The sequence below is a fragment of the Anser brachyrhynchus genome (genome assembly GCF_964034855.1).
Source record: "Anser brachyrhynchus genome assembly, chromosome: 7".
Taxonomy (NCBI): domain Eukaryota; kingdom Metazoa; phylum Chordata; class Aves; order Anseriformes; family Anatidae; genus Anser; species Anser brachyrhynchus.
In genome coordinates, this window is record NC_137701.1 from 27,856,169 (window position 1) to 27,872,148 (window position 15,980).

The 15,980-nt window shown below is 46.8% G+C and overlaps 1 protein-coding gene across 11 annotated transcripts in view; it reads right to left on the reverse strand.

Annotated features, from left to right (window-relative positions):
- The window catches only part of GLI2 (GLI family zinc finger 2), a 399,847-nt gene that overhangs the window by 56,750 nt on the left and 327,117 nt on the right, over positions 1-15,980 (reverse strand). For 10 of the 11 annotated variants that reach the window (XM_080600269.1, XM_080600274.1, XM_080600275.1 and 7 more), the window contains one exon: positions 10,611-10,716. The exons of the other annotated variant lie outside the window; for it this stretch is intronic. In XM_080600269.1, the coding sequence (XP_080456395.1) occupies positions 10,611-10,716 (106 nt within the window). The remainder of the gene's footprint in view (positions 1-10,610; positions 10,717-15,980) is intronic. 11 annotated transcript variants of the gene reach the window in all.

Sequence of the window (15,980 nt, forward strand, 5' to 3'; positions counted from 1 at the left end):
ACATACGTTTAAATTCCTCTGAAGCCAACACTTAAGCATGTATTTCTGATTATGCATATACTTGGGTGTTTTCCTGAATAGGGAGAGACTTAAAAACAGTCCTGTAGCCTAGATCACTTTCTCTATGTCCCTCTGCCTCATCAACTCATCATTTCTTTCCAAATCTCTTCTACAAACATCTCATCTCTTTCTTTGTTAATCCCCATTAGATTGATCTTCCCTTCATTTACTGATTTGATGACTGAATGCTTTACTTCTTTCACTACCTTATCTTTCTACACCCTGCTTTTTGACATCTATAACGCAGTTTTCTCCTGTAAAATATTGTGCTGCACTTGAGTTAGGATGAAAGATAGCATATGAAATCAAGTGTTTTATCTCAGAACTCAGACAAATAGTCTCAAACAAGAATATGCATGCAAGAACATCTCCTTAATGCAGCTGTAAGCTCGAAGCTTTCCTATTTGTCATGTATTAACCACAATCTGGTAGTCCTTCCTCTACCAGTGGTAATTTGGGATGTGTGGTTACTCTGTGGGATCTTAAGAGGCTTTCAGATGAAGCACTCAATCAGCAGGTAACGCGTTCTGCAGCTGGTTTGCAAATCAAAAGCCACGTTAAGTAGCTCCAGAACCAAGCTAGGAAAGACTCCATGAAGAAGCAAGAGGAGGAGTAAGACAAATTCTTATTCAGGATGCTTTTACAGGATAAAAAGGAAAAGATTTCACAGGTCCTCACAGGATTTAGGAACACGTTTATCTTTCAGAGAGACTGAAACCGAGAGAAAGCTCAATGTGAGCATTTCAGTTCCACATGCAGCCCTGGCATATTTTCCATGCACACCTGAGTGCACCCAGCTGCTCTTATAAGTGACATTGGTAGGGAGGAGTGTAAGAGAGAGAAAATGAGCTGAGGCAGAAAGTAATACCTCTGCTGTGAGGAGACCTGTACAAAAGAAATACTTATAGAAAGGGTAGAAACTGGCGCTGGAACCCAACTCTCACATTTAATCCAACAGCAGGCGCTTGGCAGTGGGGAGACCACGGTGTGTGTCCTTCTGCTGCCTGGGAGGTGGAAGAGGCCTATCTGCCTGGCTCCCACCACACTGTAAGGTGTTCCCCCCAGTATCAATGTAAAAAAATCCTAAGAAGGTCACGATCTCCTGTGTCACTATCAGCTACCACCATCAACTGTATCACAACCCAGTCCCATACATGCCAATAAAGTGAGTGTGGGGCATGCAGCAAATTTGTTCTTAAAGTGGAGTCCGTCCTACTGATACCAGTAAGCCTTGAGTACAGTTTTTCCATACCATGTTATTCCATAAACTTTGACACATGCATGGACTTATCACAGAGAGAAGACTGGGCAGAGAACGTCCCCATCAGCGCTACAGGAACTCAAGAACTGTACAACTCAGTACTGAAAACTGCACTCCAAACACGCACATTAACATGTTCATTACAGTTATTTTCTTAATTTCTAGGTACTTAACTCCTTTACCAGGGCTGGCCTGGGGGTCCTGAATTTCAATCGAGCTTGGGAGAGTTTGACATTAACTGGAATGTGCTGTGTTTGGAAAGCCCACTGTGCCTTTGTGTTTCTAGCAGTTGACAAGCTGGCCCTAAAGGTCAACATTATTTTGAAACCCACAACACCCACTTTCAAAATAATGTTGTTAGCCAGACCCAGTACAGTGGGACTTACGATCTTAAATCATACAGGCACTTTTTAAAAACGGACCCCTGAGTAATGTTCTAAACTTTAGCTCTGTTAGTTGTACGGTGAAACATGAAAGAACAGACATGAAAAGCCTCCGAGGCAGAAAATTGTGTAAAATCACAAATTCTCAAAATGGTCTGGCACATGGAAGAAAAACATACATACGTGGTTCAGTGTCAGGTTCGGGGATCTAGGAAGCCCACTTAAACGCACGCGTTCCCGCAGGAGTGCTCTGCAGATCTGAGATTTGTCAGAGTAACAGCACCCAGCTCTGCCCTTTGATTTGTGCAGATGTGAGTGCACGGCGTTAGCTGCAGGCAGGGTATCCAGAGTTCTGCCAAATAGGGTCCTTTTTTTTATTATTATTATTATTTTTTCCTTTCCCCCCAGCCATCTGGGTGGTCTGAGAATCAGACCCGAAATACCTAGGATCCCTCGAACCACATGTTCTAATCCCAGCAGAGTTGACTCAGTCCTTCATCCTTCCAGGGTAAATTGACTTCGCTGCACTTTATTGCGTGGGGGGAACTTTTGGATGAGATTTTAAAATTTCCGCTCTGTATGGACATTACAAACCCTGCATTTTTCTTCCAGTATCACAGGCCAGCAATCCTGCTATTTGTTTTTATCGCTCAGCACCTTGTGTTGTTTGCTTCCCATGGCCACTGGTAGCTGGGAATCCAGATTAACCAGCACCTGAAAAGTGATGTGCTGCAACCTTCATTTAGCAAGCCAATGGGATGGATGGGTTTTGTCCATTTATCTCCACACACACTAGAAGGATTTCAGAGAAACACAATGAAAATGAGGAGGCTGAGCAGATTGATATTTGAGCATACATTGCAGACAGCAGCCTGGCCAATTCATTACTGCGGGAGGAAGGATATGACAACATGCAGCAAGTATCTGGAGGGGAGTGTTACAGGAGGAGGTGTGCTAGGAGCAGAGGGATTGAAATTCAGGCAGAAAAGAAGGAGGGTGAACCAGGGAGGTGAACTGCAGAGAGAGCTCTGTAGGCTGAAAAAGAATTTGCTACAGGATAGAGTAAAAGTTTAACCTGGAGCTACAGGAGCAGAAATGGGGAGCCCGCACACCCCTGTGCTGGACAGAAGGTGCTACACAGGAGCAGTACTGAGGCAAATAAGTCTTCACTGTGTCCTGTCCTCACAACTGTAAGAAGCTGATGAGAGGCAAAACACCATCGAGAAAGGGGATTTATTTAGGATTAAGAAAAAGGAAAGGCCAGGAGGAGCAGTGCTCTGCATTTAGCTGAAAGAAAACTTGTAGGAAACAAATTCATGACATTGGAGCTTGCAAGGGCAGGAGACTGGCACTGAACATTTATCCATTTTCAGAGGATGCTGAAAGCAAAGGAAAGTGGGATAAACCATTAAGACAGGTTCTGAAAGACCCTCACTCTCTTTAGAAACTCTTTAGAAAGCAGTGGGAGAAGAGAGTTCAAATAAATTTCTCCTAAAGCACAAGCTTAACAGCGGATAAGGTAGAAGCATGAAGTCACTTTTAATCTACTGTAAAGTGATGTAAGCAGAGGGATTATCACTTAAGACTTGCTGACATGAAGCTCTGAGAATGACATTTAAAAGCAATGGTGGATTACAGAGTGACATCATATTAAACGAACACATGCCAAAGGTTTACATAAAAGACCTGAGAGATCAGGCTCTTATTCCCAATAGTAAAACCTCCTAGCCATTTTTACACTTCTGGCGGTGATTAGGCTAAATTAGAGCTGCAGTTTTTCATTCAGTAAATTGTGGTGTCAGAGCCCCAGCAGCTTGGTGGCCCAGATCTTCACCGAGTGCTAATGGGCACGACTCCACCTGAGCTCACCGAGGCCCCTCATTCCAGTGTGACGATGGCAGCACACACAAACTGAAGATCCAACCCAAACATTTCCAAGTCTGATTTGCAGGACCTTGCATCTCACTGCACGGTTTAGTGATTAACTAAAAATCAGAAGTCAAACTAAAACTAAAAAGTCAAAACTAAAAGTCAAAAACCATGCACCTTCAGGTCCCCCCTGGATTTCAGCTCTGAGTTTTTCAAAGTATTCTGACAATTTTAATTAAATACATACGATGAAACTATCTTCTCAATTTCTTAACGGCGTAGATGTGCAAATACCTCTTATAATGAAGAATGCGTGAAACTTGTTAACCAGGTTCAAAAGAGAGATTTATTCCCTTAGAATGGTTTATCCAGATTGGAAAAACCTACAGAAACATTCATGCCTTGATCACGATTTTGGATTAGGCTGTCATCCTACTGAGGTCAGAAGACGTTAGGTGTGTACCTTCTCAGTTTCTGCACAGATGGGTACACTGCGTACAGGAAAGTCCTGAGACCTGAAAACATGCCACAAGCCCCTTCTGGGGAGCTGAATGAGTCTCAGATAGCTAATTAGCCCTGACTTTTCTTAGCTCTCAAAACACTAAGGAGTGAGAATTATTGTAAGGGCATTTTAGAGAAGGGAAAACTAAAGCACAGATGGAATTAAAGTAGTTTTTTCAGCTCCGAAAACAGAAGAACAGTTTCATCTGTAGTCTCCTGGAGAAGGATCAAGTAACCATCAAGTGTTAATCCTGGTAGTTTTACAGTGAGAGCGGTATTGATAGTTCCCCAAATCACCTCCTGTAGGTTACCAAAGAGCCACCTAAAAGCAACACACTCCTGCTAATTACAGAGCAGGGAGAGGTCTGAACCAGCCTTCTGGAGGGGACCAGCCTCTGCAAACCATCGCGCACTCGCACATTCTTATTTTCTTAAATAAATAAAAGAAGCACGTGGGAAAGAAGGGAACACAGTAAATGGGATGTGGGAGCCCCCAAACCTGTTTCCCAAATGAGCGACGTGTCTATTTGGTGAAAGTCGTAAAAGTTTGCAAAACACATAAGAAGGCCTCTCTGAGCAGCTGTTTGCTTTGACTCTGGAGGGAGCTCGCTCTATCTCCAAAGCAGCACAGTACCATCAATCACAACCTGCCAAAGATTTTCTCCTCTGGTAGCAGAGTAAATATGAAAACACACACGTTTTATTGATGTGTGTGTTCTGCAGCTCAGCCCAGCAGTGTCCGTGCTGCAGGAACAACTTTTACCTGGGTCCCATCCCAAGCTGCCTGGTGGGATCAAAGCTGGAACCTCACAAGAGCACTATCCTACAAGGACAACCGAAGCTGCTCTACGCACTCCTGATGGTGCAGGGTGCATGGGATGAGCGAGAGCCCCGGCAGAAAATGGGGAGCACTGATGGGACAGCCCCAGTCGGCTGGGCTGGAACGCGGTCAGTGCCATGGGGCACTTGGAAAATTTCCCTTCCAAACTCCAGCACCTCTCCACTGTATTTTTTTTTAATTTTATTTTTCCAATAGGTACAGCAAAAGGCCCATCTGCGACAGTAGCAAATTCCAACTCTAAAGTAGGAGACGCTGGTGTTTCTCAGAGCACCATTATAAGATGATGATTATTTTTTGTATGGCTAAACAACATATTTTCCCTTAACCCCACTTGGCCTCCCTTGGCTGAATCTCACAAAAACAGAACAAAGGAAAGAGAAAACCAGACTGAAACAGATACCCGACGTGGAAAATCATAGTTTCGAGGTTAAATTTGGCCATTTTGTAAACACTTAAGCCACGGCCTTTTTATGATGAAAAGTTTAACAGCCACCTTGCCCGCCTGTGAATTACCCTGCCTAACGTGCTCGGGAGCATTGGAGCCAAACCAGAAAAGGTGTTCTGCAATTTTTAACACAGCGACAAGAAAACAAACTTCAACATGGAGGGGTAATAGGATCAGATAAAGGAAAACAGTGTAGGCTGAATATCAGGGAAAATCTGTAATATATTAAGATCTCAGGGAAATGGAAGAAGATCCGTGATTAATCCAGATAAAAACCCTACCAAGGGAAATTAAGGGCAACTACACATTATCATGGAGGTGGAATCTTCTCTATCTTTAGGTCTTCGGGACAATTGAGTGCTCACAAAAGCCATGAAATTTTGTGATTATGAGCTTAGACTGTTCTTTTTTTTTTCCCCCTCTCCAAAATTACTTTGATATGTGGACAGAAGAGCAACAACAATATTTTGTTAATAAATAATGTCAGAACTGCATCCTGTAACACCACCGGGATGTCAGTAGAAAAACAAGGCTGCTTTTGTTTGTTACACTGTGTAATGCCTGATGGGTTTTAACCACAGTTTAGGAGCTACTGTTAAAAAGCTTCTTGCTGAGTCAAGCCTAGGCATGCTGTTTACAAGGGTTAGCCTGAAGGCTCTTGCATTGGCAGGGACTTTTAAGCTGAGCTAAGGAGTTTTTTGTTATTTTTGTTGTGCTTTAGAAATAAAATAGTCAAGAGTAGCTAAGCACACCTAAAAGTGGGGAGTGGAAGGGAGCTATCGGCGCTCACCTGCCGTCTCTGCCAGCAGCTTCCCTCTGTAGTTAAGGGCTTGATCTTGCAAAGCTGCCTCGAAGAGTCCCCTTGGTGTACAGAGGAGGGAGGTATTGCAGAGTCGGGCTCCAGTGGAGCAAGCTTTCATGAAGAAGCTCACTAAAATACCAACTATGCCCTCTGCTAGAAAATTTTTTAATGTGTGAAGTGAATCTGCTTGGTTCAGCTTTGAACCTGCTGAGGGCTTTCATTCAGGTAACGCTGACCTACGCTCTGCCTTAAAACCAATGTTTCAGAGTGAAATTCTGACAAATCAAGAAAAGCTGCATGCAAGAGCCACACGTAACACCCATCATTACCCATCCATGGAGCATGGGCCACCTTGTGCTACAGAACAGGTGAGGATCCTGGGGGGAAAAACAGAACACGGCCGTGCAAGTTAATGCACTATTGCAAAGATACACAAAATGGTTGGGAATCTGCAAACTTATTTCTGTTATCTCCTAGATTTTGAGTGCTGTATTTTGTGACCTTAATATCAAATGAACACTGTTTTGGAGAACTGGCGTCTCATAAAATTTACATGGGCCAATACAATTTCCATCATTCATTCTGCTGTAACTCAACAGTCCTGGAAGAGATTTTCTCCCACATTTAGTTTTGCTCCAGTCTGCACTTTCATGGTGTCCACTGCGCTACAGTCCTGCCTCTCCTTTCATCCTCCATATGACCATGAGACCACAAGCATAAAAATCCAAGCTGATGTCTCAAATCCACGATATTTCTCTTGATTTGCACAGCAGAGCTCAAGGATCATCTTAATGAAATATTTCATTTCGCTGAACTAGCCAGATAAGCACCATGATTCTGCCAAATTGTTCTTAATGCCAAAAAAGACACCACTTCCAAAAATGAAAAAGTGGTTATCACCAAGTCAGTAAAAATACCAGAGGTTGTACAGAAAAGTGAGATGTCCTATTGACTGGAGAAACGCTTTTTTATCCAGATAAAGATCTCTAGAAACGTATTTCAAGGCACTACCATCATGACCGGTGACTGGACATATGCACTAAATGCTCACTGAGGAAGACTCAAGCCCTTACCATGCTTAATATGGAAGTGACTGGAACAGAAAAACAGAAAACAGTGAGCAGAAATGCAGAAAATCATTCAAGCCCATCTTAGCACTTGCCTTTTATTGTTTGAGTTTTCCATATTCCCACCATATTCTCAAGAAAAGGGTGCCAAAAGTCCTGCTCAGGAGACCTGCAGATGAGTTCCCTACAGTTAGGATAAAACAACTTATGCTAACATTAGCCCCAAAGCAAACAGCGGTGCAGGAGCACACATGGCCATGTCGCATCAAGCAATCGGGAAACAAACCTTTGACATAACGCAGCAGGCGGATAATAAGACCCCATAGTTAGCAACAAAAGAGACTACATTTAATTTGCTGTGCAATGTTCATGTAATTAGTTAAATTTGGTACCAGCAAGACAGCAGACAGCTAGAATATGGGCTTGATGAATTGGGGGCTCTCTGTCAGGCACTGATCCCATTAATCATAAAGCCAAAACTCAGTGACGCTAATTTTCTTCCAAACATTTGCCATAATTTTCTAGAGTGAAAATATGCCTTTTTTTTTTTTTTTTTTTTTTTTTCCTTCTCACCAGTTATTTACTTTAAACAGAAGAATGGGTTTCTGCACCACCAGGATGGAGTACGAATTTCCAGAGGCTCAACAGTGCCCACAGAGTCCACTCAGCCAAGCCAACAAGAGCCACAACTGCTAAGCATGTCCTAGCCCAGCTCCATCACCATGTTCTGGATGATTTCATGCTGGACATCTCCAGTGAGGGGTGGTGAGTATTACGCTGTGATATCTGGAGCAGAGACTGGAGGAGATAAGGGGAAAGCAAAAGAGAAGAAGAACAAAAACTAGAGGAGGAAAAGGCTGGAGATGAGGTTGAAACATTTGCAGATAAAATTAAGAGAAAAAATGGTCAAGGCTAACTGCACAGCTGGTGAGGATTTTCCCAGTGTAGTTATGCCATAGTCTGCGCGCTTGGAAAAGAGAGCTAGACAGAAGCTGTATTCCCTTGATCTTAAAACGCAGGCTTTGCTGTAGCTGCAGAAGAAAACCCTCTTTAATTGACAGCAGAATAAGGCCCAGGACACGGCACTGACACATGCACACAATTGCACGCTCACAAAAGCTGCATTTGATATTTCAGTCGACTAATGTGGTACCTTCTGCAGCTTCAGAAAGGCCACTGAAATCTTTGCACAAAAAAGCATGGCCAAGCAGCGGTTGGCTATGCCACTTGAGTGCTTCCCCATTCACCCTTCAGCACAATGTCCAAGGAACAAGTCTGATCTTACCCACAGTTTCCAAGAAAACAGTTTCCTCTTGTAAGACTGACAAACAAACTTTCCCGTTGGTACTTCAGAAGTCATTTTTGCGAAAGCTGCTGCTGGGAAGGCGAAGGGTCCCAAATAAGGAGGACAGTAGGTATTTACAAACAACTCTACCCATACCCTAAGCAGGGCACTCTTGGTCCCCTGATGGACAAATGTGGACAGTGCTAAGACAGCAGAGTATTAATATTGGCACAGATGAACCGAACACCTTATCTGCCAGCACTGTCTGCTTGTCCAGGGTTGATCAGTTGGAGAACCCCAATGTGATAAAACGCTGGCTCCCATCACGGGGGAATATGATTCCCGGGTACATGGCACCAACTGGCAAGCTCTGGGTTGAATTTTGGAGAACAGCCTGCTCGACGGCCCTACCAAGATCACTGCCATGGTGCCCCTGGGCAGATGCAGCACCAGGAGGAGTGAAGGGGAGCATGGTCGCTGCATGCTTTCCAAAGTGCCAGCCCGTCCAGAGGACAGACCTAGCCATGCCCTGTAGCAGCATGCTGGGGCTGACTTTATCCAGCTTCCTGGGGCATACAAATAACTTGTGCCAAACACCTGAGCATCTGCCACCCTCTCTCCGAACCACAATTTTGAAGATGTCTCTTTCAGAAGTCTGCGTGTCCAGTATAAGCCATAGCTCTGGCTTATTACCTGTCTTCTACTACAGTTTTGAATTAATCTGTGTTCTTTTCTTCTACAATTCTTATATGTACATGCAGGCAAGATCAGAACTGTTTCATTCAGCCCCCCTAAATCCCCAGTTTTGGCTTCCCACTTCAGCAACCTTTCTGTCTTTTCCCCTTTGCATGCAGTGTGGAAGGAGCTGCTCTACCCCTTTAAACATCCAGTCAAATTGACTGCCAGCCAAAAAGACAACGACTTGTCTTCTGCTAGGATCCAGGGGAATGCCCTATCATTTTTTCCCGCAGCATTTTGGAATCGGAATAAAGCCCTCACAGCCGTGAGACTCCACAGATCTCATGGTTGCTGGTTTCTGCTTTGCTTGCCTCCCAAGGGCTGTTTACCTGCTCACACCTGTCCAGAAAAGGCATGGCTCTAAAACAGCCCTGGAAAACCACGGAGAGCTGACCCTTTTTGAGACAACAGAGGGAACAAATGAGATTTTTTACTTGATGAGCCCTATTTCACTTTCCCTTGCTCTTCCTGTAAAATGTTTCCAGCTCTTGTGGGTTCCCCTACACTGAGTACCCTGGGACTGCCCCTTAGGTTACAGCCACCGGCTGAGGGATTTTGGGGCAGCTGTGGGATCACTAACCTCATCAGGCTGCTCCTCATCTCCCATCGGGATGGCATGTTTCAGGGATGAGAAGTAACCCTCCCGGCCGCATGGTCACTACAGCCTCCTGCTCGCAACTCCACTGACTCCTTCTTCCCTGCCCTGCTCAAAGATCATAGCAGGTGAACCCAAATCTCTCTATAAATGTATCCTCACTGCTCTCCAATGACAACTGGGCTGTCATGTCCCAGATTAGGAGATCAACATGATTGCATAGCCCCCAGTCAGCGCTTGTCCTCACTGGCCATCAGCCACCAAGAGACCAGGATGCTCTCAAGAGGAGGTCACCACCAAAACCCATGGTCCTGCCCCTCCAGAGCGCACGTGGACACCCGCATGAGGACCTACCTCTCTACTGCATTTTTTAAACACCACCCAGCCTGTCTGGGCTGTTGTCCGATGAAATCAAACCCAACTACGGCACGCCTGGCAGTTTTTCACTGTCTTCCCCAAAATCGCAGGGCAGGGAGGAACGGTACGGGGGGGTCTGCAAATGGAGGGCACAGCACTAGGGCTTCACCAAGACAGTGCCAGAAAGGACCTAGGTACGTTGTGACGTGAGAAGCTCCATGGGCGCAAAACCACATGCCAGCCCCAACCCCAGGACTCCCATCCCGGCGCTGCTCGGCACTTCTGTAGGTTTAACGGAGCTGTACAGCCGGGAGGGCACCGTGTGCCCCACGCTTCAGCAGAGATTCGGCGCAGCGCAGGCAGACAAGGTTTCAGCGAGGCTCGGGAGCAGAGGTGCAAGACTTACCCGTGGATAGCGTGGATAGAGTGAGGTTCGTAATGGTATCGTCCTTCCTGGTGGCGCATGTCAATTGGCAAAGGAGCGTGGAAGGCTGGAAAAATGTGCTGCGGCACTGTGGAGGGGAATAGAAGAAGAAGAAAAAAAAAGGGACTTCAAAAACTTTTCCTTTCCTTTTAAAACAATTTCAAAGGCACTAAATCTCCATGAATTTCAGAGCAAGAGCAGTGCAAGACAAGGGGTCTTCATGATATCAGCGCTATCATACACCAGAGAAGTGGAATGAATAAATAATCAAAGTCATGCGGAGAAATCCTACATCTTCGACATAAAAGATCTCCAACAGGGTTTTTGACAAAGACAAGCAGCTAAGCGCTCTTTGAACTTGAGGAGATTATAGGAAGCACCAAGGAAAACTAGACTTGCAACGCAAATCAGACTCAACAGAGCCTGGCGGGATCCAGACCTGCGTTGTCCCCCATGCCTGGAGTGGCAGCAAGCACTTCTCCCGAAGGTCTGTACACACAGGCTGGAAATATTTACCTAAAAACCTAACAGAGAGAGCAGCACTAATGCAAACCGTGGAGGCATTCAGAAGTGGCTCAAAAGTGCCTACTGCCAGCTTCTGAGAGAGGAGCCCAAATTGCTCTCACTTGTAATCACTTGAGGCCCTATTTTTTATTCATTTGAGAAGCTTGTTTCATCTTTGATGGAAAGATAAAGTGGTCTCAAAAGGCAGAGAACACCTACATTGACTTATTAAATCTACAGGTTTTAATATTTATTATTGACCCCAAAAGTTAACGGCAAGAATATCTGAGTGAGTTGAGCTGATGCAAAATTTATCAGGTTATTTCTCCCACCAACCCCGACAACGCTGCCCGGCTGCCTGGGCCTCTCCTGCTAAAATTACAGAAACTGAAGAAATACTAAAGAACAAATATGGAAACTAAAGAAATAGCAGAGGCTCCGTACCGGTACCATACGGTCGCCCTCTGAGCTGCTCATCCCCGCTGTCACAAAGCTGCTTTCTAGATTTGCACCAGCGATGGGCTGTAATGCGCAAGGCTGGTCTTGCTCTGCCTTCACGGGCAGTCCAATGCTCCTCACAAAAGATTACTTGACATTGTCCCAACACCTCCTATCCCCTCACTGGCTTCTGGCAGAGGCCCTTGGGTCTGACTGCAGACCGAAAGCAAACCAAACTCAATCTTCTAAGTGAGCACCTCGACACCCAGTCCGCACTCGGCGTTTCACTGCCACTTGCCTCCGCGAAAGGTAGCATCTCCCTGTCGAGTGGGACAGCACCATCCAAACCCCACGTGCCAAGGCTTGGGCCACGTCTCTCGCTGATGCTGAGCAAACTCCCGCAGCGCCAAGCTCTTTTTCCGTCGAAGACTTAAAATTCAGCCTTTCGCCTCCGCGACTCCAGCCGCCACGGAGCTACGCTGACTCCATCCGGCGAGGCTGCGCTCCTCCCGGCTGCGTCGCGCGAAGCCTGGGCGAAATCCCCGCGCGCGTCCTTCCCCGCGTATCAGCCCGAGGATCTGCGGCTCCTGCCCCCATCGCAGCGCACAAAGCCCCGAGCGCGGGACAGGCGCGTCAGCCGGGCTGCCGGGAGAGGTGAGAGACTACACAAAAACAAGCCTCCTGCCAACTCCGCTGAAAGGCGTTAGGCGAAGGTAGTCGGGGTGGAAAGTATTTCAGGCTCCGCAGCAGACTCGCTCTCCGTGCTCCGGCGCAGGGCTGGCACCGCGCACGACCTGATACACTGGGAGCATTTTTGCAGCTCGCCTGATGTCAGGACACAGAAGGGTAACTGTTAGCTGCTCCCCCCCTGCTGCTCCCCTCCCCTCCTTCCCCCAAAGCAGCTCAGGCAGAGAATAAACTTGCATCCTTCAGGATTTGCTTTGGCAGGAGAGAGATTCACCCTTTGCTCGTCCTGGGCTGGGACGATCCCTCACACAAGGACACTTCGTTTTAAGAGGCAGCCAGTGTTTTTCCAGGTCAGGAGCGCAGCAGTCCCCGGTCTCACCAAACCCACGCTCAGCCCGAAGTGCTGCCCAGGCTGGCAGGCACCTGGAGCTGCTGCCCTCCTCCCCGGGGACCAGACACCTCTACCAGCCTGAGCCGGGCTCCCTGCAGCACTCACCCTGTAGCTACTCCATGAACATAAATCCAAAGGAGCAAGGACTCTTCTGCGATCCTGCAGCCGACCTGCACAGCCCAACTGGCATCCCCATTGGTAAAGTTTTGCATCCTCCCAAAACAGGGTGGCCACTCGTGGTAAGGTTTTAGCAGTACGGGGAGTCACGTCATCATCCCTAGCCCTTCTGTGGACCAGTTTAACTCACTAATAATGATGAAGCCATTAACAACAGGCCGGATTCTGAATCTTTTAAAAACAAGGCAGGTTACATCTTGTTTTGTAACTGCCTACTGACAATGAGTGATGGCTGAGCTAATATCAAAACTTTCAGTGCAAAACGAGTCTTTCCTTGTCACTCAGGAGAGCTGGGAATACGAATGCACAGGGTGCCTGCTGCTGGGCCTCCTTTCCGAGCTATCTGCTGCTACAAAAACAACACCTGAAAGGAATCCCTCACACCTCTCATTATTAATGGGAGAAAAATTTCCATTAATTTCCTGCCTCCCACAGGCACGGTTGGTTTGTTTTTAGCATTTCAGACTATTTGGATGGTGGCAGAGTCGGCAGTTCCTCTTCTTCGGTGACCTCCCTCTACATCCTCCCACTTTTGGGGCTTCCCTCTGCTCCCCTGCCTGGGAGCACCAGCCAAGCCAACCGGTGGCTGGTGCCGCTCCTTTTTCTCCTCTTCCAGGTGGCTTGGTCAGAAATAATGAATGGTTTTACAGGCAATCAGCTACCGATTCACAAACGTCAGCCCGGCTCTGCTTCTCCTTCCCACCCCTCCTGAAGAGGACGGGGAGCTGGCAGCAGGACAGCAGCACACACCGCTAACAAAGATGGATGTTTTACACATAGGAGTTAAAAAGACAATTATATTCAATTACTTCAAGTAAGTCACGGTGATGTATTCCTGAATAGCCACGGGAAGGGCAATATGATGATTAGGGCAATGAATTTGCCAACTTTAATCTAATCAAGGCAATCTTTTGTTTAGCATTATTTGCTTTGCGGTGGCAGAGGATTTACCAAACCCAAGCAATCTTTGCAGATTTAACCCCAAAGCTGCCCAATTAGCGCTAATGATGATTGTTTTACAGAGTGAGGAAGCTTATAGCGGGAGGCCTGGCGAACTCGTTCCCCCAGGAAAAATCCAGGCCACGCTGCTGCGAGGAGGCACAGAGGGACATCTCCCAAGGTCCCGCAGCACTGGGACAACAGAAAAACTCCCACGGACGGAAGAGAAAAACCGAAGGAGAAATCAAAGCAGCACCCAAGGGGCAGGGCCGATGGAAAAACAGGGTGTTTCTCACAGAAATAACATCGCTCCTCATTAAGGCTGTGGCACGCAGCTCCTGGGGTGAAGCACACGCCAGCGAGGCTGGGAGGCCCCACCTTGCCCCCAACTGCTCCTCCTGCAGGAATGCGTCTGCTCCGCCGCACCGCCTGATAAGGGGAAAGACGTCGCTACCTGTCCCCACTTGTCAGAACTGATTTTCTGGCCAAGGTTTATGAGCAAGACACGGACCTCCCACTGCTCTATTCTCATCCTTGCCTATTCAAAGGCCAGCCAACCCTCTGGCTTCAAAGGGAAGAGATATGAAGCAGAAATGTAGTTTTAAAGGGGATGTCCCTTTGCCGAAAATCCCAGGAATCGGGGAGGGAGGCATCAGAAACAGGCATTTTTTGAGGATGATGCAGGCTTTTGATTATCTCTGCAGATAAACCTGCACTTCAAGAGAAACACACACTGCACGTACGGGTTTGTACAGCGAGCAAAGGAGCCATTCTTACATCACTCACCGCAGCTGCTCTTTTTGAGCCCAAAAAGGAGAATTAGGAAGGGTCAAACAAACTTTTTCAATTCCAAATACTTCAACCTCCATGTGATCACTTAAAAAAAGGCAGCAGAAGAAAAGAAATCAGACCTGTTACCATTGAATCAGGTTTCATTTGTGGTTAACTTTGACAAAAATAACTTGGAAAGCCCTTCCTCTGGTGAGAGGGGCAGAGCTGGAAGCACAGAGTGGTCCCCGGTGGCAGGGACAGACTCAGATGGGGGAAGCCCAAACATGCACTCCCTCAAAGGCCGTCTGCAACTCCCACCTGCAACCGGGGTGCTGCAGCAAGACCAGGCCTCGGAGACAGCTCGGAAGCCCCACACGCACCCTCCGTGCCACCCGATGTGCTCAGGGCTCCTGTGGATTTATCTGAAGCACGTGCATGCTGCCGAGCCATCAGGTGGGCTGAGAAATGTGGTTTTCCTACGGGTGTCCGACAGCCTCCTCCCAGAACAAGCTCCTTTGCCATCAGCACAGTCATTTCGCAATCAACAGGAAAAGTCATTTGTTGAAGAAAAAAGTAAAAGATTGCTGTCAGAATAATTCAATACCTATCATGTTTTTTTTCTACCAAATTTGCAAAGCCACCCATCTTACAAAAGCAGAAAAACAAACAGCGGCCTCTTGAGATGCCTTTTGGCTTGATTTCCTATGATTATTATGATGCACGACATGGATTTCACAAGGGGATCACAAGCTGCCTTGCAAAGACTAACAAAGCTCCTTAGGAAGACAAACAAATGCTCACACGTGTTTTTTTCACTCGAGTGGGGCTGAAACAGAGTAAAGCGACATAACTTGCCCAAGCCTATACAGTCAAACATGTAGCAGGTTCCAGAGCGAACCTCAACCACAGCAGGCAGAAACTGCAACTTTATCTCAAAAAGGCTTCGGAGCCCCGGGGGATTGGATTGGTTTGGATTAATGGGAGAAAAACTTCTCCAAACAACAGCTCACGCGATCCTGTCACTGCAGTGTCATTAGCAGCTTTGCGCCAACAGCTGACCCAGAAAAAATGAGACGGGGATGTGCCAGAAGATGCTGGTGAGCGTCAGCAAGGGTTTACGCAGCAGCAGCAGCGCTGTGCTGGCTCAACTCACCTCCCTGTCACTGGCAGTGGTGGGATGCTGCTTAATGTGACACCGAAGCTTGTACTTCTTATTTTCCAGGTTCCAGCTCCTTTGAAAAGGATAACAGGGAAACAACCGCTACTAGCTTCTAAGACACAAGAAGAGGCACTTTTTAGTTTTCCCGATCTCTGGAGCAAAGGCCCTTCTCACTGCCCATATTTTCTCTTGGATGTCTGAGTCTCGCTCTCCTCTCAAAGGTGAGGTTAAAGTTACAATGAACATGATGTGCCCTTCAATCACTCATCACCCAAAGAAGCCAAAA